Source organism: Mya arenaria, chromosome 5, assembly GCF_026914265.1.
Source record: "Mya arenaria isolate MELC-2E11 chromosome 5, ASM2691426v1".
NCBI classification, from domain to species: domain Eukaryota; kingdom Metazoa; phylum Mollusca; class Bivalvia; order Myida; family Myidae; genus Mya; species Mya arenaria.
The window spans coordinates 7057954-7082079 of record NC_069126.1 but is presented as its reverse complement, the minus strand read 5'-3'; the positions used below and the strand labels follow the sequence as shown (position 1 = coordinate 7082079).

Below are 24126 nucleotides of genomic sequence, written 5' to 3'. Positions count from 1 at the left end.
ATAAATGTATAATGCTACTTCAGCATCGCTATGGTATGTTACAGCTGTACTTAAAAAGACAGGTACAGCTGTATCTTTAGAATTGTAACTGTAATATATAGCTGTAGCTATAGATGAAATACAACAACAGTAATTAACTGCTACAGCTTTAGCTATATGTAATAGTTAGATAACATGAATTAAACTCTGGATTAGGAAGAATGGGCGGAGTGAATGTAGCGAACAAGCCCTTATAAATCATTGAGATTTTAATTCAGGTCATCTAACTGGCTTAAATTACAACCTCATTGGCTTACACATTGTCAACGCAAAATCTGATGCAGGGATTGTGTATCGGTTGAGTGGCAGTTGGCGGACCTTTAAACATCCGCCAAAGTTGAAATTCTTAATGATAAAGCTTATAGTACTTAATGATTGCCTATCTGCAATTTCATTGGCTAAAATACGTGTATATCAAGTGATAAAATGCTACATCGGAAGGCAATAATTTGCTTTGAGTGAAGACTTTAAACAAAGAAAACTTGACTATTTCTTCCCCAATTTAAATGAAACATAACGCAGTCATGTCGCTTACAGAGCTCCGCTTTCGGTATTTTACCAGAGGTTTATAGAGCTTAGTTTCTGAAAACACTTCGACAAACCTTTTCACAAAACCGCCACCTGATGGAGCACTGTCAAAACATCAGTTCGGAAACAGGTTTGTCAAAGTATTTTAGGAAACTAACCACCTAATCAAAATCCGGTAAAAAACGAAGGCGGGGCTCTTTAAGCGGTATAGACTGCTCTTTGTTACATTTAAAATAGTGAAGAAAACGAAAAGTTATCTTTGTTTTAAGTCTTCATTTTAAGCAAAATGTTGCATTCCGTCGTAGCATATATGACGTAATTTATCACGTGGTATACACTCACTGTATGTTGTATTCTAGTTATTGATATAGTTAAAAAAAAAAAATACAACTATTCGTAGTAAATAGACATTTGAAGTTGTCATTTTAGAGCCAAATGTATAATTACAGTTGTATCTATAGCAATTGCTGTATTTTGAAATATCACAACAGCTATGAATTACAGCTAACTTTTGTCATATTGTAAGTAACTTGTGAGCCACTTGGTACGCCATAAAAAAAATCAACATGACGTCTCACAAACGTTTGTCGAGCCGATCAATTGACTCGACTGTACAATGCAGTGACATTGACCTTTAATAAATAGTATTTATACACAGTGGGAAGAGATATTTATGTATAAGTTTAGTACAATCATTTACACACCCTTGTAATAATGGTTATTATATCTTATAGTATATCACTGGTAGTGATTAAAATATTTGTACATCTTAAACCTTTATAATGGTAACTGTGTATTAGTTGTTTAACAGCTTTTGTTTTAATTTACGTCCGACCATACTGAATTTTATGACTTGCATTATACGTATTCACCTATTTCAAAAATATATGTTGTATGCATTGTTACTATAGTTATAGGTGCATGTCTAAATAAAGAGATGGCGGCCTTGATAAATATATCTATAGAGATGCTCTTTTGTTTATGAGATAGAGGGGCACTTCTCAATATAGAGGTGTGGTTGTATTTATGAAATAGAGGATTACCTCTATTTAATAGTTTGAAAATGGAGGTGTACATCTATATTTAGAACCTCCATTTTATACATATTTCAACTAGTACGAGGCGACTTTAGACCCATATGGTACCTCATAAATACAAAGTGCTCAGTAACAACCTACACAGCAGCAGATAAGATGTGCGAGTATTTCCGAAGAATTTTAAGTTTTATTTCCAGACTAGTAAAACAGCAGTTAAGAAAAATATCATAAATTTATTATTAAGGCTTATGACGTTGCTGAATACATTTTTGTCCATGCTGTAGCGCATATTGTGGCGTTTGATCTAACTTTCGTCTCCCCCCCCCCCCCACCCGCTCCGTCTCTTTTTTAACTGATTTGTATGCGACTTTTATTGCCACCCACTCACTTTTTATATTTGATTGTTGCAACCCCCGAACTCTTCTCCCCTCTTCGTTAACTGATCTGTCTGTGACTGTAACGGTTTTTATTTCTCCCCCTCCCACTCTTCTTTAACTCATGCGTCTGTGAATGTAACTGTTTCCCATCCCTTAAAATAATGCGTGTTTGGCTGTAACCAGAGGCGGCTCAAGGATTTGGCGTTAGAGGGGGCCTTACTTAGGGGCGTAACCTTTGACTTGAGCACCTCCCTCAGAACCGAAATATGTTTGGTTTAAACTTAAAGTGTTGGCAGGGGGGGGGGGGGGGGAGTACTCCCCGAAGAAATTTTATCAATTTCTGGTCTGATATTGTGCATTTTGATAGTATTTTATTTCCCTTATCGCCTATATTGAATTAAAGAGTAAACTTGGGCGGTTTTTTTACAGCGTTTAAATATTTTTCTTCACTATAACTCCAAACGATGTAACATTGGACCACGAAATGTCAGTGGTAGGTTAGCCAATAAAGGAGCTCTATTATTTCCTGGATCCGCTAGTGGTGACGGGTTTTCTTCAGTAGTTTGTCATAGTGTTAATAAATATAATCCAATATCAACACACGCTGCTTGTCTTAAATATGATACGCATGAACAGGAAAAATATATATTAGTATTAGTATAGTATTAAAATAGGTTCACATTCTGTCTGGCGTTTCAAATAATCATAGAAATCAAATATTCTCAAATGTTTTAATGAAGGGTTTAACTTTCAATCAATTTATTGTCGATTGCGGAGGAACGTTCTAGTAATTGCACTTTAATACGAGTGTTTATTAAGCATAATTCTAAGGTCTGGTAAAAGACATCTGATCTTTAATAAAGTGTTTATATTTTTAATTGATTGATATTGATTTCTTAATTAATTAGGTGTTTTACTTTCTTGAAACGTTTCTTGAAACGCATTTAGACTGAGTCCTTTATGTTGTCCCTACTTAAGTGAGATCTTTGCAATGCTCATGTTTTTGAGTTCTTAAACCAAACTGTGTATTAATCAGTGTATTTTATTTTAACCATATTCCACCTTTAAAAAACAACATCTGTTTGTCGAACGGTAGATACAGTTTTGTCCGCACAATAAATCGAGAACGGTTTGACCAAGGCCGCCCATGAACCAGGACCATGGTTAGTTGTCATCAACCAGTATAAACGCCTAATTGTGTTTGGGCAAGTATGTGAATCGGTAATGTCACGGCCAAAAGTGTTTTAATTCCTTTATCCGCACAATAATAGCGTACAGTTGAACTAGAGTCATGAAACTTCGGTAGTAGGTTGAATTTGACAAGTAGATTATCTTTTATATTTTGGGGATCATTAGTTCAAAGGTCAACATCACGGTATACAGCGTTTAAATAATGTTCTTTACTATAACTCCAAGACGATTGAACCCTGGGCCATGAAATGTCAGTGGTAGGTTGAATTATAGATGAGCTCTATTGTTTTCGGGGGTCGGTAGCTCAAACGTAAAGGTCAGGGTAAATGTTGTACGGAAAACTCGCACGATAATTTGAAACAATAGTTTGACCTAGGAGCATAAAACCTCATAGGTAGATTGCTTTTTACCAGAACCTGAACGCTCTCGTTTGGATCAGTATACCAAATGCAAAGGTCATGGTCAACCATTTTTTTTTTCGCATAACAACTCAAAAGCGGTTTGATATACGGCCATGAAAATTCAGCGTTATGTTGTACATGGTCCTTAAAAAAACATCTATTGTTTTGGAGTGAGCAGGTCAAGGCCATGGCCACTGTTCAAGGTAAAGGTTATAGTGAATGACTTCATGGATGGATGGATGGATGGATGGATAGATAGATAGATTTAGATACTTACTCGATTGCAAGAAATATCCTTGATAAGTAGACATACTTCGTTCTAAAATTATGCATGACCTGGTTTATCAATAAATTTAGTACATAAGGTCATGTAGTACATTTTCCTCACATCGGAGATAGGTCAAAATGATGTGCTTGCCAAGGGAAATCACTGCGTATAAAACTCCTGCAATGAAAGTTGCTGCTTGACCTGCTGAAAACCGGAAACGTTAATTACATTCGACACCGATTGACGTGTTTTCGCCATTCGTTGCAGCCGAACTTTTACAAATGAAAGTTGTTTTTAGATAATATTTCTTGGTGTATTCATAGAACAGTGATAAAACATGGTTTGCGGTGGATTTGGGTGTTCTAAAAACGCACTAGTAACACTTAATTGTCTATACATTGTACGTATTTATTGGGAAAATGTGTTTTAATCGATCAATAAAAAAATATGTTTATTGTTCTTATTGTTGATCCATTATGACTAATCAAGTGATTGAATTTAAGTTTCAGTTTATTATGTATATGGTATTAAAAGTATGCTTAGAATTCTGTATACTGAACATCAGCTTAATACTCAACATCGAGATTTGTCAATTTGTTAATGTTATCACAGACCTATAAACCAGGTCCGTGATGTTATGAAGACAATTTGAGCTCAATGGTCAAAATATTCGAGTGAAATTATCCATGACAAATCAAATGAATAAGCTCCGTGTTAAGAATGTCTCTTTAAAATTGAAAATAAATACTCATACCTTGGAATGAAGTATTATGCACCAGTCAATTGTTCACGGCCCCCCAGGTCCGGGGGTTAGTCTAAAATAATAGACGTGTTATACGGGATTCTTCCAATCCCTAACGTCTAAACGGGAATGTGCAAAAAACGGGGGTGTTTTAAAAATATTGAGGTTGTTTTAAGTGAAGTATTTATTGTTGAAATTGATCATAAAGAGTAATATTCATATTTTACCATGTAAGTGAAATGTTATTTTGCACTAAACAAGCATTTAATGCATAAAAACAAGTTGTTTACCTTTCCAATAAAACGAAAGTTGACTGACACTAACAACAACTATGCGAAGGGGAACAACTCGATACAATCATAATAACTCGGCCTCCTCCGACAAAGCTTCGAGATAGACCTCGTTATATAATCGTAACAACTCGGCCATGGCCGAAATGTTCCGAGCGATTTAAAACTGGGCCCTGAAGCCTTGCAGGTGCCCTTCATGTATATATCGTTATGTTTTGACAGAATGAAATGAAGAAAAGCCATCAAACTCATAATTAGAAGTTGGATATTTATTTTTTGTGTACGGAACTAAATATAATATAACATTATCTGGTAATATTTCTTGTTTTTATGATATTTTATAGACGCTATATGCTTTAACCCGGAATCCTGATCGGAACAACTACCCACTTTTGATACTAAACAATTTGTACGTGAAGGATTTGCCATATCAAAAATCTAAAAAAAAATCCGTCAACGTACAATTATTTGGACTAGTCCGGGGGTATGCCGGGGAAATGGGCCGTGTTTTTACCTTTCAGGTGGCCCCGCAGTGCCGGGTGAATGTGGTTGTTTTGTCTTCGCTTAAAATATAGCGGGGAATGGGCCTTACCTATGGTCCCTGGGGTGCGGGGGCATTTGTGGTGATTTTACCATCTGTTCATCCCCGCGGAGCAGGGATTTTAGCCGGGGTTGGTTAGACCAAAAGTCAAAGTCCCAGCTATTCCCGGGACGTGGGGGGGGCCGTGGTTACAATTGACTGGTGCATTACTAGTATACTACTTAATCGTCCTTGGTTACAGTACACTCCACGCGGAACTACCACTTTCCGTTTTCCTCGGCGGATTTCGGTCATCGCGGACACGACATCCAATTGATCATAATCCTCTTTCCTTGGCGTTTTTACTCGTTCACCCACCGAGGCTGATCAGTGGACCGTATAATTACAATCGCCGCGTTACTCTGAGGTAAAAACACCGCGAAACTCGGAGGAAAACCGATAAGAATCTCCCACTGTATCTAATTTTGTTTAATTTATTTGATAATTTTTGCTACACCCGTAATTGTTTATAAAAAATAATTTATTTCGCGTACCTAATTTTCGGACACCCAAAGAACCTTAATCGTAACTTTCACACTTAACAAGTTTCACAGACGAAGATTATTGATTTTCATCTTTTATCCTGGCTAGATTAACTAACCGTATAGTACACCACTGTGACAAGTTAATTAGTAAATACCCATCTTAAACGATGTATTGCATGTAGAAAGAGAAAGTGTGAAATATTTATTGGAGGATTAAATAAATAACAAGGGCAATCAAGGGATTAAGAAAACAAAGACATGACATTTTTGTAAAACAAACTTATACCACACTTATAGACTGTAAGAAGCAATTATGTACAGGTATACTTATTGAATCATCAATAAAAGTCAACACATTCAATGATATAGGTAACTAATTAATGTAATGAATTAAAGTTGGAAATGCAATACTCCAGTTACATTCGAAAACACCACTCAGACACATTAATCCTGCATAACAATATACATGCTCTCCATGAGATCCTCGTGGGTAAAACTGTGAGTTATGTGACGTCACACAGAGTGACTGTTTGATCTGAAGCTGATAGAATGTGTTATTCATTTCAATGCATGTATAAAATGGTGTTTAATGGGATTTTAATTAACTTGATAAAGGATTTACACTTATATGTGTAATAAATAAGTTTAGCATTGATAACTACGGATAAATTAATAAGTCAGGTAAAATGCAAATTAGGAAAAAAAGACCGAAAAATATTCACACTTACATTTACAAAGTTCTCAACACCTTTATTACTCCAATCTAATTTAAGTTCTCAACACCTTAATATATAGTAAGAGAAAGATAAAAATAACAAACACAAACGAACGCTATCTTTTAATTACATAATGTGAAAAACAACAGTTGTTAGACGATGCTGATGAATATTGATATGGAAATTTTCGATAATTGTTTTTAAAAAGAAACTTACTGTACTTTGAAAAATTAATTATCTAATTATTTAATACTGTTTTAACAGAAGCAATGTACTGTAGTAGCTATGCACAACACGCGGAGTTCCGCGATTAGGTCAATAAATCGATACGATCACCGGCGCTACCGGTAATAAAACCCTCCATAGAAAATGATTAACTCCGTGCAAATCGGCGAAATTTAGCGAGGAAAAAGGTTGCGTCCGCGATAAATTAAAAACGCCTCCGAGTCACCGAGGAAAGTGGTAGTTCCGCGTTGAGTGTACTGTAGGTTGTAATAAATGCAAAGTGAGTTCCCATTGACAGCTAAGCAAGGTATGAAACAATATCAGCTTCAATTACATCGGGGCATTTGCAAGATATTAAGTCCTGATGATCTAGGCAAAACAGGAATATTGGTCGGCCAATTATACATATATATGCGCCATTTGAAATTTAAACATGCCAATTGCTACATTACACTGTATTTTGTTTAGCACTGCCTCAACAGAACACTGATCAAAGTTTTATGTGCAATTTTTTTTTTTAACCGAAACCAGAGTATTTTGAAAGAAAACACGAAAAACCACATAAAGTAGTACTTTTATTAGGCAGACATGTATGCCATATTGAAAATGCAAATTAAGGAGTGCCCACAAGTCAGTAGTATGTCCTATTAATTCAGATGGTCACTAGTGTTGCAGGCATTCCTTTACATATTCATAACTCATCAGTCATTAATCAAAACTATTTTAAATAAATGAAAATTACAAATTTAACCTTTGCTGAAAATCAATTTGGTCAGACATAAGTCATTCAAACCGAATGTCTGACTGGTCACTTGTATGTTTTCGTGAAAACAGGTAGTGGTAAAGGTGTCTGATAAGAGAGGTTGTGTGTAATGGTACAGGCGGTGAAATACCAACGCAAGTCATACCACTCCAAAGTTGTCCCAGATTTGAAGAAGTCAGCACATGTATATTCTATTGTTAAGTTGTTGATCATGCCCTAAAAATGGCCTATCAAAGCAGGGTATTCATTGAAGACGCGATTGTGGTTGTTGCTTTTCTTTATGGTTCAGATTATGGATACTATATCATATAGTTATAATATGTTTTTCAGATTGTATCATTTATTCTCATTGGAGTGGGTGCATATGCCAAAGCTGCTGCAGTGATCGTGAGCCTCTCCGTCGTCGGAGGTATCATCGCCAGTGGAGTGTTCTTGCTGTTCTTCTCTATAATTGGGCTCTTTGGAGCAATCAGGCACCACCAAGTGATTCTCTTCTTTGTATCCTTTGGTTTGAGAACCAGACTGTTTAAAGGAATAAGTTAGCATCAGTCATCAGACAGTTGCCCATGCTGGTCTCCATGAAGGCAGAAGGGGGTCACTATTCTAAATAGAGAACAGGGTGCATCACCCTTTCATGACTCTTCGCTTAAACCCTAATTAGTATGTGTTTAGTTCACGAGTAATTTGTTTCCTTAACGATTCTACAGTATATGATAATACTCTTTATTTTATTCCTGTTCCAATTTTCATTTGGAGTGGTATGTTTGGCAGTGAATAAGAATCAACAAATTGACTTAATGCGGAAGGCATGGATGACGTCAAGCAACTATACAAAGAGCAGTTTTCAGGAGCAACTGGATTGCTGTGGCTTTGAGGATCCAAACTTAAATAGCTCAGCGCCTCTCGGACATCCTACATGTTCAAAGGTATTCCAAACTGTGAAGCAAGGAATCAGTTTTAATTTGATAGAAGTAGATCACAGTGTAATAAATGTAGTTTTTGAGATACAATATATAAGTGTCATAACTGTGTGTATTTCTGACCAATTTGGGGCTGAATTTCAGCCCCACTCCAAATGCTAAAACATATACATTTTCCCCCAAAATAAAGACATAATTCATAATTTCTGTTGTTGTTATATTTATTTAATCCAAAAATTAGTCTCAAAAAAAAATGATTTGTTTAGGGCTATTCCATTTAAACATATAACCCCCGGGGGGAAAGGCACTTTTAAATTATGCCACCCTCCTACAGAAGCAAATTTACCCAAGATGGGTCCAAATTAGGGAAAAAGGGCACCCACCTTATACCATTTAAAAAATTGCCTTCCCCCGTGGGTTATATGTTTTACTGAAATAGCCCTTAGCTATAGTTGTATCATTTACATGTCTATTTTTGTGCTGATTATAGTGTATGTCGATTTGTATTGTACATGTTCTGCTCATATGTTAGCTACATTTGTTAACTACAGTATGGATCCAATAAGTAAGATTATTATTATGTCAATGCTGCAGCTGCAGCTGATGATGATGAGGGTGATGATGATGATGATGATGATGTTGATGATGATGATGATGATAATGATGATGTTGATACCAATGTGCACATAAAAATTTCTTTTACAGTTGCCATGTTGTTCTGACAGCAAGGATTCCTGCTGCACGAGTGATATGACTGTAACTTTGACGGCTACACAGTGCTCTTGTCAGCCATGCTTACAAAAGGCCAATGAAGCTATTACCACGGCCTTCGGGTGGTCTGGAAGCCTGGGACTCATTTTCAGCTTTACTGAGGTAATTTGTTGGGGAAAAAGATGGAAAAAATAGTAAATCCTAATATATTTTTAGTGTTGCAAGCTGTTTTTGTATGACATCGCAGTTTTTACTTCCCAAATGATAGAAAATTTTGTGACAGGTTTTAATTCTCCTCTTCAAAGTATTCATGAAAGGGATTTTTTTGTGACTGTTCGACATAAAAATCGTCTTAGAGTAGACAAAGTTGACTTTATTATTATTATTTATATAAGATATTTCTAAAATCAGTTCATGTCTGGTTGTACTTATTTTTGTATAACTGTGTTATGTAAGATATGTTGTGCATACGTACATATAAGGCCACACCAATTTATGTTTTGGTCATCCAACATTTGGTGAAATAAATTATTAATTTTTTTTTTCATTTGTTCCAAACAGCAGAGGGCGAAAGCAACCCCCTTTTTAGCTCGACTATTCGAAGAATATGGAGAGCTATACTACTCACTCAGGCGTCAGCGTCGGCGTCACACCTTGGTTAAGGTTTTGCATGCAAGCACACATAGGTTAATATCTCAGCAACTACTTGAGGTGCTTTGAGACTTTATACAATGGTACTCCACCATGCAACCTACTTATTTAACCAAGTTAGATAACTCTAAGTTGCATTTAATGCAAATAATAGGCCTTTATTACTCGACATTCGAAATTCTGGTTAAGGTTTTGCGTGTAAGCACACATAGGTTAATTTCTCAGCAACTACTTGAGGTATTGCATTGAAACGTAATACAATGGTACTCAACCATCCAACCTACTTAATTAACCACTTAAAGATAACTTTATCTTTCATATTATATAATTTTTGCTCCTTTATTATGAGACTTAGAAATTCTGGTTGAGGTTTTGCGTGTAAGCACACATAGGTTAATTTCTCAGCAACTACTTGAGGTATTGCATTGAAACGTAATACAATGGTACTCAACCATCCAACCTACTTAATTAACCACTTAAAGATAACTTTATCTTTCATATTATATGTATATAATTTTTGCTCCTTTATTATGAGACTTAGAAATTCTGGTTAAGGTCTTGCATGTTAGCACACATAGGATAATATCTCAGCAACTACTTGATGTATTGCATTGAGACTTTATACAATGGTATTCAACCACCCAACGTAATTGAATAACCAAGTTAGATGATTGTATTTTGCAAATAATGGCCCTTTATTATTAGACTGAAAAATTCTGGTTAAAATTTTTCATGTAAACACATTTATGTTAATATCTCAGCACTTCATGTATTGCATTAAAATCTAATCTAACAGTGATCCATGCATGTTTCGCCAAAATTTTCCAATCCTTACACTGAAAAGCGGCAGAATAGTCGAGTGCACTGTCTCTGTGACAGCTCTTGTTTTGCTATACAATTCATATTTAGAACAAGTAACACTTTACCTTGAAGAAATGCCCTAAAAAGTATTTGTTTTATATATATATATATATATACCTGTTTCAGTCTTCCTTTAGTCATCAGAAACATAAAAACATAATTTCATGTTTTCACGTTGTTTGATGCATCATAAGGATGTAGGAAGAGTTTTGGCTGCTTTTTTGTATTATTGGTTAAGTAAGGGGCTCTGTATCAAAATATTATATTTTTGGCATTTTCTAAAAAAAATAGGTGCAGTAAATCTGACTAACAAAACCTCAATTTGGTATGGCCAAGGTCATTGTTTTGTAAATGCTTATAAATGGCTTTGTTTGCAAAATGAAGCATCTTGATCCATATAAATGGTCAGGCCAGATGTAAGATATTCTTTCTTTCCCCTCCCTTGACACAGGTAGATTTATACGTGTACTGTTTGAAAAGGTCCATTTTAATGGAATTATTGAAGATTTTTATTCCCCCTGAGCGCATACTACAGAAATCTGACTCTGTCAGTCCCCGAAATCTACAATCAAAAACTGAAGAACACTTAGGCCAATGGACCTCAAGCTTGGTAGGCAGGTTCAATCATGACAAGTATATGAACACTATTGATTTGACGTCAGTGGGTCAAAGGTTTTAGGCGTTGTGACCTTGTGCTGATTACCTGTTTCTGATCAATTACTAAAGAAAGCTGTGGCCTAGGGACCTCAAACTTAGTAGGAAAGTCGGTCATGTTCAGTAGATGAACCCTATTGATTTTGAGGTCAGTGAGTCATGGTGACCTTGAACTGAAAATCTGTTTCCTATCAAATACTGAAGAATGCTGGGGCCAAGGAACTCTTATTTCAACCGCAGGTTTGTCATGTCTAGCAGATGAACCCTATTGATAATGAGGTCAGTGGGTCAAAGGTCAAGGTAAAAGTGACTTATGCTGAAAAGTGATCAATATTTCAAATTTTTGGGAAGGTTGGGAAAGTCTAAATGAAAATGTGTTTGAAACTGAAGGCTATCTGTCCATATAGGCCTAAAAATAACAGCTATCTGTCCAATAAGGCCTTTAAAGGGGACATTTGTCACATTCCTGTGACAGCTCTGAACTTATTATAACTTTGTCAGACATACAAAACATGAAAATCTACTGCTGAAATTTACTCCAGTGAAAATATATAGCTAGAATAGTTTTCACTCCAGACTTTATTGTACAAATAATAAAAATGAAGTTATTGGAATCGGTCAGATATATTTCATTTTGTGTCTGTCACGTGAATAAGGCGGGAAACCTTTAACATTTTATTTTAGGCCACATCTGTTGTTCTTTGAAATTGTTCAATGGAGTTGGCTTTTTTGGAAAACAGAATTTAGAATTTGGTCCGAATAAACACATAGATGATCCCGATAGGTTATTCAAACTGAGTAAAAATGTGATGATCTTATAAAATGAATTAGACGTTCATTATGGTTTCAATAAATATCACATGATGACATCAGTAAACAAAGACAAAATGGGCATTTTGGTGAAATCTCAACAATTTTGATAAAATTTAAAAGTTGAGCGTGAGCTAGAATAAGTATCTATTATGTGTTTCCAGCACAGATGGAAAAAAATCAACCCTTGGGCAAGGCTCATTACTGGCTTTCACATGTATCCTTTGATATTTTTTTCATCCAACTCGAAAACAGGGAAGACGCTTATAATTGTTTAGACTTGTTGCCCCTTACTCAGTAGGATCGCATCTTAATTGAATAGTTTGCAGCATGACCTTCGAAGTCCTTTCCCCGAAAGCTGTTCTACTTCATTGTATTTCTCAATCAATAATTTATACTAATAACATTTTAACGTTTTTAACAAAATTAATGGTATGCTTATTAACAAAGCACTGCTGGCATGTTTCTTTCAGATTATAGGAGTATGGGTTACAGTTCGATATCGTAACCAGAAAGACCCGCGCGCTAATCCTAGCTCGTTTCTCTAGCTACTAACAAATTGCAAATAGGTTGTATCACTCTTCAGGTGTTCTGGTTATTGTGTTTTTAGCTGGTCAAGCATGGATTAGCTTTTGTTTATTTTCTGAGATTGTTTAACATATATCATACAACTTCTATTAATACTACTATTAATACTCATGTCCTTTCATAACAGAGCTGGTATCAAATTTGTTAACAGCTGGAATTGATTACATTATGGTAACAGCTGCTTGTTGTCCAATTACATTGCTGTATTCATAATCTTACGGATCAAGTACCATAAAGGAGTTATGATTTACAATGCATGAACATTTTATATATGATAATTTACTTTTTAATTAATTCACATATTAAGTGCTTGTCTGGGCTAAATGTTTTTTTGAGGGTACATAAATATAAATTATTCTTTTTTAAGTTCATTATTTATTTACAACTATGCATGGGATCAAGTAAAAGCTTATATAAGAAGGCGTACCATTTCAAGCTTAAACCACTACCAAGTTGTACCAGATGCAGAGAAGTTGCCCAATACACATGTTAAAAAGTTGTATGTAACACTTCTTTTTTTCTGATTTATATGTATACAGGAAACTCCTAATATGTACCAAATGTTTGGGGCGGCGTCTCAAAATCTGGTTACAATTTGTAGAAATACGAGTTTGTGTTGGTACGACTTTTGTAACCAAGTTAAATACATACTCACATCATATGATTTTTTTTACATTATGTATACACATATAATGTATTTAAACCTATTTAAATCATTATTTCAAGGTGGTGGTGCTTATAATTCTGTCTTTATTTTACAGCTTTTCACAATGAGATTGCTTCACTACGTTTTCATTATAACATCAAACTTCACCCTGTTTACATTATATCATCAAACTTCACCCTGTTTACATTTGATCATCAAACTTCACCCTTTCTACATTATAACATTAAACTTCACCCTGTTAACATTATAACATCAAACTTCACCCTTTCTACATTATAACATTAAACTTCACCCTGTTAACATTATAACATCAAACTTCACGTGGTTTACATTATATCATCAAACTTCACCCTGTTTACATTATAACATCAAATTCCACGCGGTTAACGTCATTAAACTTCACCCTGTTTACATTATAACATCAAACTTCACCCTGTTTACATTATAACATCAAACTTCACCCTGTTTACATTATCACATCAAACTTTACGTGGTTCACATTATAACATCAAACTTCACCCTGTTTACATTATAACATCAAACTTCACGCGGTTTACATCATTAAACTTCACCCTGTTTACATTATATCATCAAACTTCATGTGGTTTACATTATAACATCAAACTTCACCCTGTTTTACATTATAACATCAAACTTCACATGGTTTACATTATATCATCAAACTTCACCCTGTTTACATTATAACATCAAACTTCACGCGGTTTACATCATCAAACTTCACCCTGTTTACATTATAACATTTAACTTCACCCGGTTTACATTATAACATCAAACTTAACACGGTTTACTTTTCAACATCAAACTTCACCTGGTTAACATTATATCTATTTATATGGTAACATCACTGTTTACATCAAAAACATAATAACATCAATATTCATCATAAAATCTATCTTCACCTTGATAACATTATAAAATCAAACCCTGTCGTCACGAAAACATAATGTTTGAGAAAGTTTTGACAACATTTGATGCATGGTTTCAAGTTTAATTTTTATACCAATGTGTACAATTGTTGCTTGTTTGGAAATGGGGGGAGGGAGTGGTTGGTTAAAATCAAGTGATTTTTTTTGATAAAATTTCATAAATACTAATTCTTTAATAAGCTGGTGAAATAGAAGACAATATGATTCCATTCAGTCCCATACAATTTAAAATTTGCTTATAAGTTTGGATTTTTTCGTGTTATATGAATTACTTGTTAATGTTTTTTTATTGTAATGATTATTTTCCTTTGTTTAAAGATTTTGAATCAATATCATATAATGTTGGAAACTACAAAATATTTTTTGTTTGCTATACCCTCACAAAACCAAGTTATTCGTCACTCTGATGGCATCTCAAGGGTTGCTGTAAAATTCATTTGAACTTTTAATGGCATCATCAAAAGAAATATAGTGACTATATTTGCCTTGATTTAATCATTACCATCGTTTAACATAAAATACTATGCAGTTGAGTACAGGATAATATGTTCAAAACAGAACTCCGTTCAGTGCTTTTTCTATAGTACCCACGGGTCCGACTATCGGATCCATTCCCAAAGCAAAATATAAGATATTTTTCCCTAATCTTCAGAAAAAAATCCCAATCAAATTATTTTTTTTTCAGAAAGTATTTTTACCTGTACTGGTTCATTTTCAACATCCTAATAAATTGTGTGATGTAAATTATTTTTGATAATTGAACTCAGAAATCATTGATTTTCATCACATTCAGAGATCAGTATGAAATATTATCTGTCATGATTTATTGCAATAGATATTTACACCCCAAGGATTGATATTTTTTAATTTTTTTTAATGGAAAATAAACTAATATTAAATCATTTCCTAATTCGCAGGAGACTAGACAACTTTTTCTTTTAACTGTAAAATTTCCCAATTTCAGCATTTTCACGATGCAAAATTTCCCAAAATGTCTAGGGTCTTTTTCCCAAAATGGGCAGAAAAAGCCTTGCCATTTAAGATATGACATTGTTTTTAAGTCTGACGGAATATTTCAATCCCTATCTTTGAAAGTCATTTTGTGTACAAGAAATAAAAATCTGTCAAAATGTCCCATATGTTGCGTGCGTTATATTGTTCTATTATATAGCACACCAGTTGACAAAATCTAAAGCCATGCAGGGAAAAAGGCCAGCTGGTCAGCAATGGCTTGGCCATTGCGCTGTATACAGGCAAAGTGAACGTTCTGGAAATAAATCCAATGGTTCTGTCAATACTAATGACAGTTAAGAGGGAATATGCAGGGTATTTCTTTATCTGGATGTTATCTTGGTATGGATTTATTGGGGACTCAAATCTGACAACAGCTGGTCACTATACTATTGTGTGCCTTTATCTCCAATAATTGCTGTGCCAACGCCGTGTAGTTTCTGAAATGGCCCAAGTATAGTAATGATTTTATAGTATAATGTTACTTATACTTGAACATTTTGAATATTTGTATTTTTGGTTCATGTTTATATAATACAATACAATACAATAGTACCATAGTTTATTTCGCATAAAAAACTTACAAAGTTTATAGCGATAACAAACAGGATGGTAGTAAAAGTATAACCTTTTCAGAGGAAAACGAAGTGTGGATATAACATTTAGCATGTGTAAGATACAATGCATTTTAGAAACTTATAATAATAAGTTTTGTACAAAAAACCAAGTCATGTTCTTTTCATTGCAAAATATATGTATTTTGAAATACCGATTAAAGCCGGTCTTGATATTAAAGACATTAATTTTTCAAATTTGTATAAAGAAGGCCATCTACAATAATAAGACTTAAAATATTTCAAATGTAAATCTCTATATGCTGGACATACTAATAAAAAATGATACTCTGATTCTATAACTTGCATATTACAATACACGCACAATCTTTGTTCTTCAGGGGTAGTATTGTATCTTCCTGTTTCAATGGCCAAATTATTAATTATATATGACCTTGACTAATTTCCCCATGAAATCTGACGACAGCTTGTCACTATACCGTTCAGTGCCTTTTGTCTCCAATAATGCTTTGCCAACAGTGTACATATTTTTTTATATAGCCCATGTATAAATTATGAGTTTATATATAATGTTATAAATATTAAAACATTAATGACCTTTTACTAATTTTCCAACCAAAGCATTTGGTTTCTGTTTTAACCTATTTCCATGAATATTGGTGATTTGTCTGAGTTTTAAGAGTATTTTAGCCCTGAGTTTGCATGTAAAATGTTTTATTTGTTTATGATGATATCTCGGTGTAAATGTGCATGTTTAAGTTCATATTCTGGCACATCATGCTTCTGCTTAAGTAAGATATATGTCTTCTAAGTAAATATTTTTTTGAGAATTGAACTTACAGTACTTGGTTTGGGGTCAATATTTGTCAAGCTTTAGACATGTAGAAAAAAACATGTTATATATGAGATTTGGTATTAAAGGGACTTGACACCAGATGATACCATTGCAAGAAAAAAAGAAATTTGTTAAAGTTTTACATTAAATTGATATCCTTGTGTAATACGCATTGAGTCTTACTTGTGGTGCATCACATCGCTTACGGCACCTGTATTTTTTACATATTTTTTGGCATATTTTTCCCATTCAAAGTTTTACTGGTGTTGTCAATTACAAGATTTAAAAATAGCATCGCCCGTGTATGTTTCCGTATTTATCACATGACTTCCACTAAATATGTACATTATAATCTGGGGACCTCATTCTGCGCTATTTTTAAAGGGGTCAACTCAGCTGAGAAAGTAAGGAAACATTCATTTAATCATAAAAAAAGATGTATAATCGACCTCATACTAGTTCGTCTTGATAATTCTAGGCATGTTTTGAGAAAATACTGTATTTTCGGATTTTTGGACCATCTGGTGTCTAGTCCCTTTAAGCATTGTTTTTTGAGTAATGAAAAAGAAGGAAAAAGAATAAATTGTAATATATTTAATCAGTTTGATTATGATATTCAAACCCATGGAACTGATATGTCGTGTACCAATTGTAAACACTTGTTTAACTGCCATTTTTTTTTACACAAAATCACTCTTACTCTTTCATGTATTTGGTTGTGTTCGCTTATTACCAATCTGATGTAAACATCCTAACAGTACATGTAATTTTCAAATCAAAATGATGTCTTTTGTACAAAAAAAGATCAATCAAGTATCTGCCTTCTACTGTTCTCTTAATTGTACAAAATACATTAACTAGAATTACATTATTGAAATGTAGAAAAGTTTAAAATTTGTGCTTTTTCAATAACATGCCTTTTTTGGAAAAATGTGTAGGTGAAAAATAACGTCATTTTCATAAATAATTTTTTCACCTAAATAGCAGTAACTCTATTTGTTCTTTAGCTCTTTAGCTATACTAGAGTAGTTTAGTGCCAATTTTATAACCCTGAATTATGTTTTATACATATGCAATAGAAATAAATTTGTTACTCTGCGACATATTGGTCACAACTTTCTGTTGGTATATTTTCAGATACTGGGGGTGTGGCTTGCATTCCGTTACCGGCACCTACGTGACCCTAGGGCCAACCCAGACGCTTTCCTATAAACATTGAGAACATCTATCTGAAATCCACGCTACATTTTGCTACAAGCTGTCACAAGAATACTAACTTGCTTGACATGTGATGCTGCTGCACAGGACTGTTAGACAGCTGGAACGTGTATTACTTTATCAGCTGGCTGAATGGACAGGCAAAAGTGAAAACGTTTTAAGTGGGTCTTTGTTAAATGTCGCTTTAAATGTTAAAGCTGCAATCTCACAGATTGACAGTTTTGACTGTTTTTATTTATTGCTGTCTAAGAGTCAGCTGATTTTGGCGTCAACACTTCCAATTTAGTCATATGAGATTTCTCACAATAGAACAGATCTAAATTGTATGGAAATCTGCCAAAACAATCAATTTTCTGAAAGCGTTATTGACGTTTTTAGCAATAAAACATCAATTTTCAGATGTTTATATGGAAACTGAGATCTGCTCTTTTTCAGCAGTCTTATATCACTGTTTTACATCCATTAACACAAACACTGGCCTCATTCCAAGACAAAAAATAATAAAGTTGTCAAAACAATCCAATATGTGAGAATGCAGCTTTAAAGCTTTCAACACTCAAAATTCCTACAATGTGTTTCCAGTATTTTTTTCATTGATTGTTCATTTTCATTGCATTTGTTATTAAATATGATTGTGTATTTTACCCAGTTGCTAAAAGTAAATGAAACAGTTATTTCATTTTTTTTCTCCAAAATTAGAGATTGTGTATGCCATGTCTCATCAGTTCAAAAATATAATTATTTACAAATATTAAAAAGCAATTTGATGGAAGATGGAGGCGAAAAATTGTTTCAAAAAATAAAAAATACAAGTTATTTCAATTTTGAGTTAAATACCTGAATATCTGTATATAAGATTTAGACAAAAACACCTTTGATGGGTGTCTGCCTTTAAGGCACCCAATTTATTTTGTGCCAGCTTTAAATGTATGATATTTATAATGACTTGTACATTTCCTCCATAATTTCCTCCATAAAGTGTTCTTAGAATAATTTTTCTGTAGTTTTGGACTATATCAGATTATAAAATACAATTTTCTCTTGTGACCGTCTTACAGCAAGAAATTAAAGAATACATGTATTCTATATAGTGTATAAAGTTTTGACTGAATATGTTTTGAATAATCTTTGCAGCAATTTAACTAACAACTGCAATTCAACAGTTTAAATAAATAATCAGTCTTTCTATCTACAGCTAATTATACCCCCACAAACGAAGTTTGAGGGGGTATATAGGAGTGAGCTTGTCGGTCGGTCGGTCTGTCGGTCGGTCTGTCGGTTTTCATGGTTTCCGGGCGATAACTCATGAAAGGCTAGACAGATTTGAAAAATTTTTGGTACACAGGTGTAACATCAGAAGATACAGGTCAAGTTCGATATTGGGGCTGGTGGGGCCAAGGTCAAGGTCACTGTTACTAAAAATAGAAAAACGGTTTCCGGACGATAACTCATGAAAGGCTAGACAGATTTGAACAATTTTTAGTACACAGGTGTAACATCAGAAGATACAGGTCAAGTTCGATATTGGGGCTGGTGGGGCCAAGGTCAAGGTCACTGTTACTAAAAATAGAAAAACGGTTTCCGGACGATAACTCATGAAAGGCTAGACAGATTTGAACAATTTTTGGTACACAGGTGTAACATCAGAAGATACAGGTCAAGTTCGATATTGGGGCTGGTGGGGCCAAGGTCAAGGTCACCGTTACTAAAAGTAGAAAAACGGTTTCCGGACGATAACTCATGAAAGGCTAGTTTTTCTTGTCAGCAGTGTAACTTCTAAATTACTCAACAGATTTAAATAAAACAATACATGCATGATAAAAGAAGATGCAGTGTGCAGTAACCTTGGAGTTATGGCCTCTTTTCAAAGGAATGGTTTGCCATTCCTGTGTCCAGGCGGCATTTGGGGGTATTCGTCACTCCTGTGACAGCTCTTGTTTACATTAACATGATATTACATATCTTTTGTGTCATAAAAGATGCATGCAAGTTTTTCTTCAAGTATGTTCATAGTGAAAGTGTCAATTAACTTCATGTATGACTAGGCCTAAAAAAAAAAAAACATTTGGTTCGGGTTACCCGACCCTACCTACAGAAAAGGCGCCAACCCTACCGTTTTTAAAGTCAGTTTGAAAAAAAATAAAATAAAAAAAAATATATATATTTTTTTTTTTTTCAATTGCTTTTCAAAAATGTAGTTTAAAACCTTAAATGCTTACTCAGAAGATAACTTTTATTTAAACCTAATAATAAAAAAAGAAAAGAAAAAAGCCTACCTACCCTACCTATTTTTGAAAAGGATGTAACCCTAACCAAACAATTTTATTTTTTTTAGGCCCTAGCACATTTTCTTAAATTGTTGTATTTTTTCTCAAGTCACTACATGTATTTGCATGATGATATGTATTAAGTAAACTGCAACAAATACTAGCAATATATGTTATTAAATATGATGTAAGTAACAATATGACATCATAGTACAGTCGAAACCTGCTGGCTCCATATCCCATATCCATTGGTGGAGCATTTCTACCAAAGCGTCATACTTTTGTCTTGTAGCTTTCCTTGTATTTCTCATTTCAAAACATTTGCTTCACTGCAGAAATCAGGAGTGAGAAACTTAAGTGGATTTCGGGGATTTTTTCATCTTCAAGAAAAGAAAGAAAATATGCCCCCCTCCCCTAATACTACTATAAAAAAATATTATTATTAAAATTCCTCTAAGCCAGGAACTATTAGAAATGTTTGCTACATGTACCAGTATGTTGTACCAAATTGTTCATTTTATCTGAAAGTTATTTAATAATAATTATTCAAGAAGTTTTGTACACAAGGGGAAAAAGTGTCCAGATAGGAGTGCAATAATATATTTATGTATTTGGTTATACATGTATATTTGTATAGATGTAGTGCTCATTTTATTTTTGCTTAAGGCTATACCAAATTTATTCTTTGTTTGTTGGATTTACCATACCTTTTTTTTCTGAAAAGTGAGGAAAAACATTTCAAGCAACCTCTCCTAGTTTTCACCAAGCTTACCAGATTATTTTTTTATGAGCCTAATCACTTTTACCGGTATTTTTTCAAGCCAAAATACATCAAACGAAAAATTCATTTGGTATGGCCGTATGATGTTTTTGTAAGATTTTTGTTTACAAGGTGTTTGGTTGTTATTTGTGTATAGTTACTAATGAAAAAGTTATCGCAAGGGCTTGGTTAAGTCATGTATGTGAAGTCCAGGCCCGATTTCTCGAAACTTCTTAAGCTTAACAGGCTTAAGTAGCTTATTTCATTTACCCAAAACACATACTTAAATTGAATTTTGATAAATGAAAAATGGTGTATTGTGATAATCATAAAGATAAGTTCTATTTAAAGCGTAAAAACTCTTAAGTTAATATTACGCAATTTACTGAAAACCAAAAATAATGAGATTAGCTTAATCCTGTTATAAGGGTCTTAAGAAGTTTCGAGAAATTGGAGCCAGGCCTCAGTATCATAAACATGCTCAAGTCAAATCTTAATTTTAGTCTCAACTCTTTTTACCACCAGGGGCGTACCTAGGTATACTCCAGTAAGCCGTGGCGTACAAATGAATTAAGATTCCCGCGAAATGGCCAGTAAAAAAGTCCCACGTCAGGGGATATCGGTCCCGCTCCAACCCCATATATCATATAGGGACCAGAATATAGAACTACCGTTACCTTTTTAACCGCGCTTAAGTGTACGGGCGAACTTTTCAAAATCCTTCAGGTACGCCCCTGACCACATAAAGGCATAGTATCATTCAAAGTCCTGTGTGTGTATTTTTTTATTTTATAAAACATTTCTCATAAAATGTGTTGAAAAAACAATTTTTTGTCATTCTTCGAAGAAAACTTATTTTAAGGGCAAAACATAAGTAATTGTTAAAAAACATTAACGTTGTTCTCTATTACATTTTATGCTGTAGGATATTATTTCTTTTGAATTCTGACCGTTTTTAATCAACATATTCTATTAAAGAATGCGCTTTTAAAAGGTATAAAAACATATACAATTTATAATATCTTTCAATGTTTTTTGATAAAATGAGTCGATTCTGAGAATGATAGTTTACTTAAGTATTTTCGTGATATAGAGGCTAGGGTTCAAGCAAGAAATGTGCTGGAGTAATTACCCAGAAGCAAGAAGGTGCACTCAATTGTTTCACAACATTTTTCTAGATGTCAAGCAATAATTTTCATATTTAATATTGATAAGCAATTTCCAATAAAACAATATTTTTATATTTTTTCCCCAATTTTCGCGTTTAAGAACCCTATTTGTGCCAAGAAACGGGAGCTGTGGGGCAGATGGGGGCAGGGGGCTACTTTTTCTCTTAACTCTGCTCTTCATTTCCGTTTTATAGTTGTAGTATTTTCACTGTTATTACTGCGCTAAATTTTGCTTGACATTGTTTTATTGGACATGTTTTATTATTTATGTTGTTACACGTATTTCTTGATTACTGAATTATATTAATGTTGCACTTTTTGTTCCATATTGTGCTGATGTATTGCCTTAAGTTTTACCATTATCTTTTCATTGTAATTAATGAAATAACATTTTCAACTAAACAAGATATTAAAGATATTATAAATGTTTCACCAATCGAAAATGCAAAATGTATTATTTTTTATTTTTTCCTTATTAATAAATATCGTGGCTCACTTGCTACTATGGTTATATAGTTATCTATGTTTGGTATGATTTTACTACTGTTTGCAAATGAATTTCCTCTGATTATGAAGCATTGAATGATTGTGGCTTTTACTCTGCCCCAATCAATGAAGTGAATTTGAAAACAAAAAATTGACTATCACGATCAGCAATTTGGCGTATATTTTTACTTATCACATAGAAATAACAATGCTAAAAAGGCAGGCTCTTGCCTCACCAAGTATCCTAACATGTACAGTTTGCGTTTGTTTCAATTCAACAAGCCAGTTCAATTAAAACTTAAAGCTGATTTTGCAAAATTCTTTTAAAGCGTTTAAACAATCTGTTTGAATGCTCTGTTAGATAGGTAAAAATCAACCGTCTCTTTGTTGTTAATATGGCATTGCGATCTTGTTTTTTAACTTACTGGCGAGCCCATTTTGCTGTGTGTATTATTATTAATTTTGCAAACAGTTGTATTACAGAGATGAGTTATTCTTGAGGAAGATTGCCTCAGATGTATATAAAATAGATTCGGATGATGATGAATTAAAAACTAAGTAAGTCAGAATCTTGCCTTAGAATAAATGGCAATATATTTGTTATAGAGATGACTCTATCCATGACACTTTATCTAGTACATTGAAAGATCTTGCTGAACATTTTCTTCGAAAATAAACACCAATGTAATTTACCTTTGAACAAAATGTCATTCCATTCATTTGTTAAAAGGCATATCTTGTTTTTATTATGATTAAACACATTTCATTATCAAGCCTTCTTGTCATTTGATATTAACGTGGCCATCTCTCTATACAGAGGTAAGGTTTTTTAGCCTTGGGAATTGTAGTATTAAACGCATTTGGATTATGAAAAATATCTTTTGAAAAAAATGTTTTATTGAAATCCCGTTTATTGTCTGAAGTCCCCAGTTGGCTGCATTGACTGGCAAGTGCAACTGATCTTTTTATAGCTTGAATGTCACCAGTGATTATAAGTATCTTCCATGGCCGCATGAGTTAGATAGGTTTTTCCCAACCCGAGCGCAGGTTGATTTGTAGAAACAAGGTTGACAAAGTTTTTGCAGAACACCCTGCGCAAGGGATTGGATGAACCTATCTTACATGGGCGCCCATGCTCGATGCTTTTTCTCCCACCTATATTGCTACATACAAGATGACTGTCTTCAACAAGGGAGGTACATGTAGTTGCGTGGTGACCAGAAAAAGTAGTTCCATACATCTAAGAAGTTTCAAAGTTTTCCATATAGCCATAGAGGGAAAGCCACACCCAACTCCTGGCATCCATGTTTACCAAACTGGTTGATTTGGGGGATGAGACTTCTGCCCTCAGGCA

At 34.0% G+C, this 24126-nt stretch overlaps 1 protein-coding gene across 2 annotated transcripts; it reads left to right on the top strand.

The window, feature by feature from the left end:
• The first annotated feature begins 4081 nt into the window (after positions 1–4081).
• On the top strand, positions 4082–23545 carry LOC128234692 (tetraspanin-13-like). 2 transcript variants are annotated; one of them, XM_052949099.1, is made up of 6 exons: positions 4082–4241; positions 7973–8140; positions 8350–8568; positions 9268–9435; positions 12723–12818; positions 18010–23545. In XM_052949099.1, exons 1-5 carry the CDS (start codon positions 4179–4181, stop codon positions 12795–12797), a joined length of 693 nt encoding a protein of 230 aa, XP_052805059.1. In that variant the 5' UTR covers positions 4082–4178; the 3' UTR covers positions 12798–12818; positions 18010–23545. The 2 variants fall into 2 exon arrangements, with proteins under 2 accessions (XP_052805059.1, XP_052805058.1); XM_052949098.1 differs by lacking the exon at positions 12723–12818.
• The last annotated feature ends 581 nt before the right edge of the window (positions 23546–24126 follow it).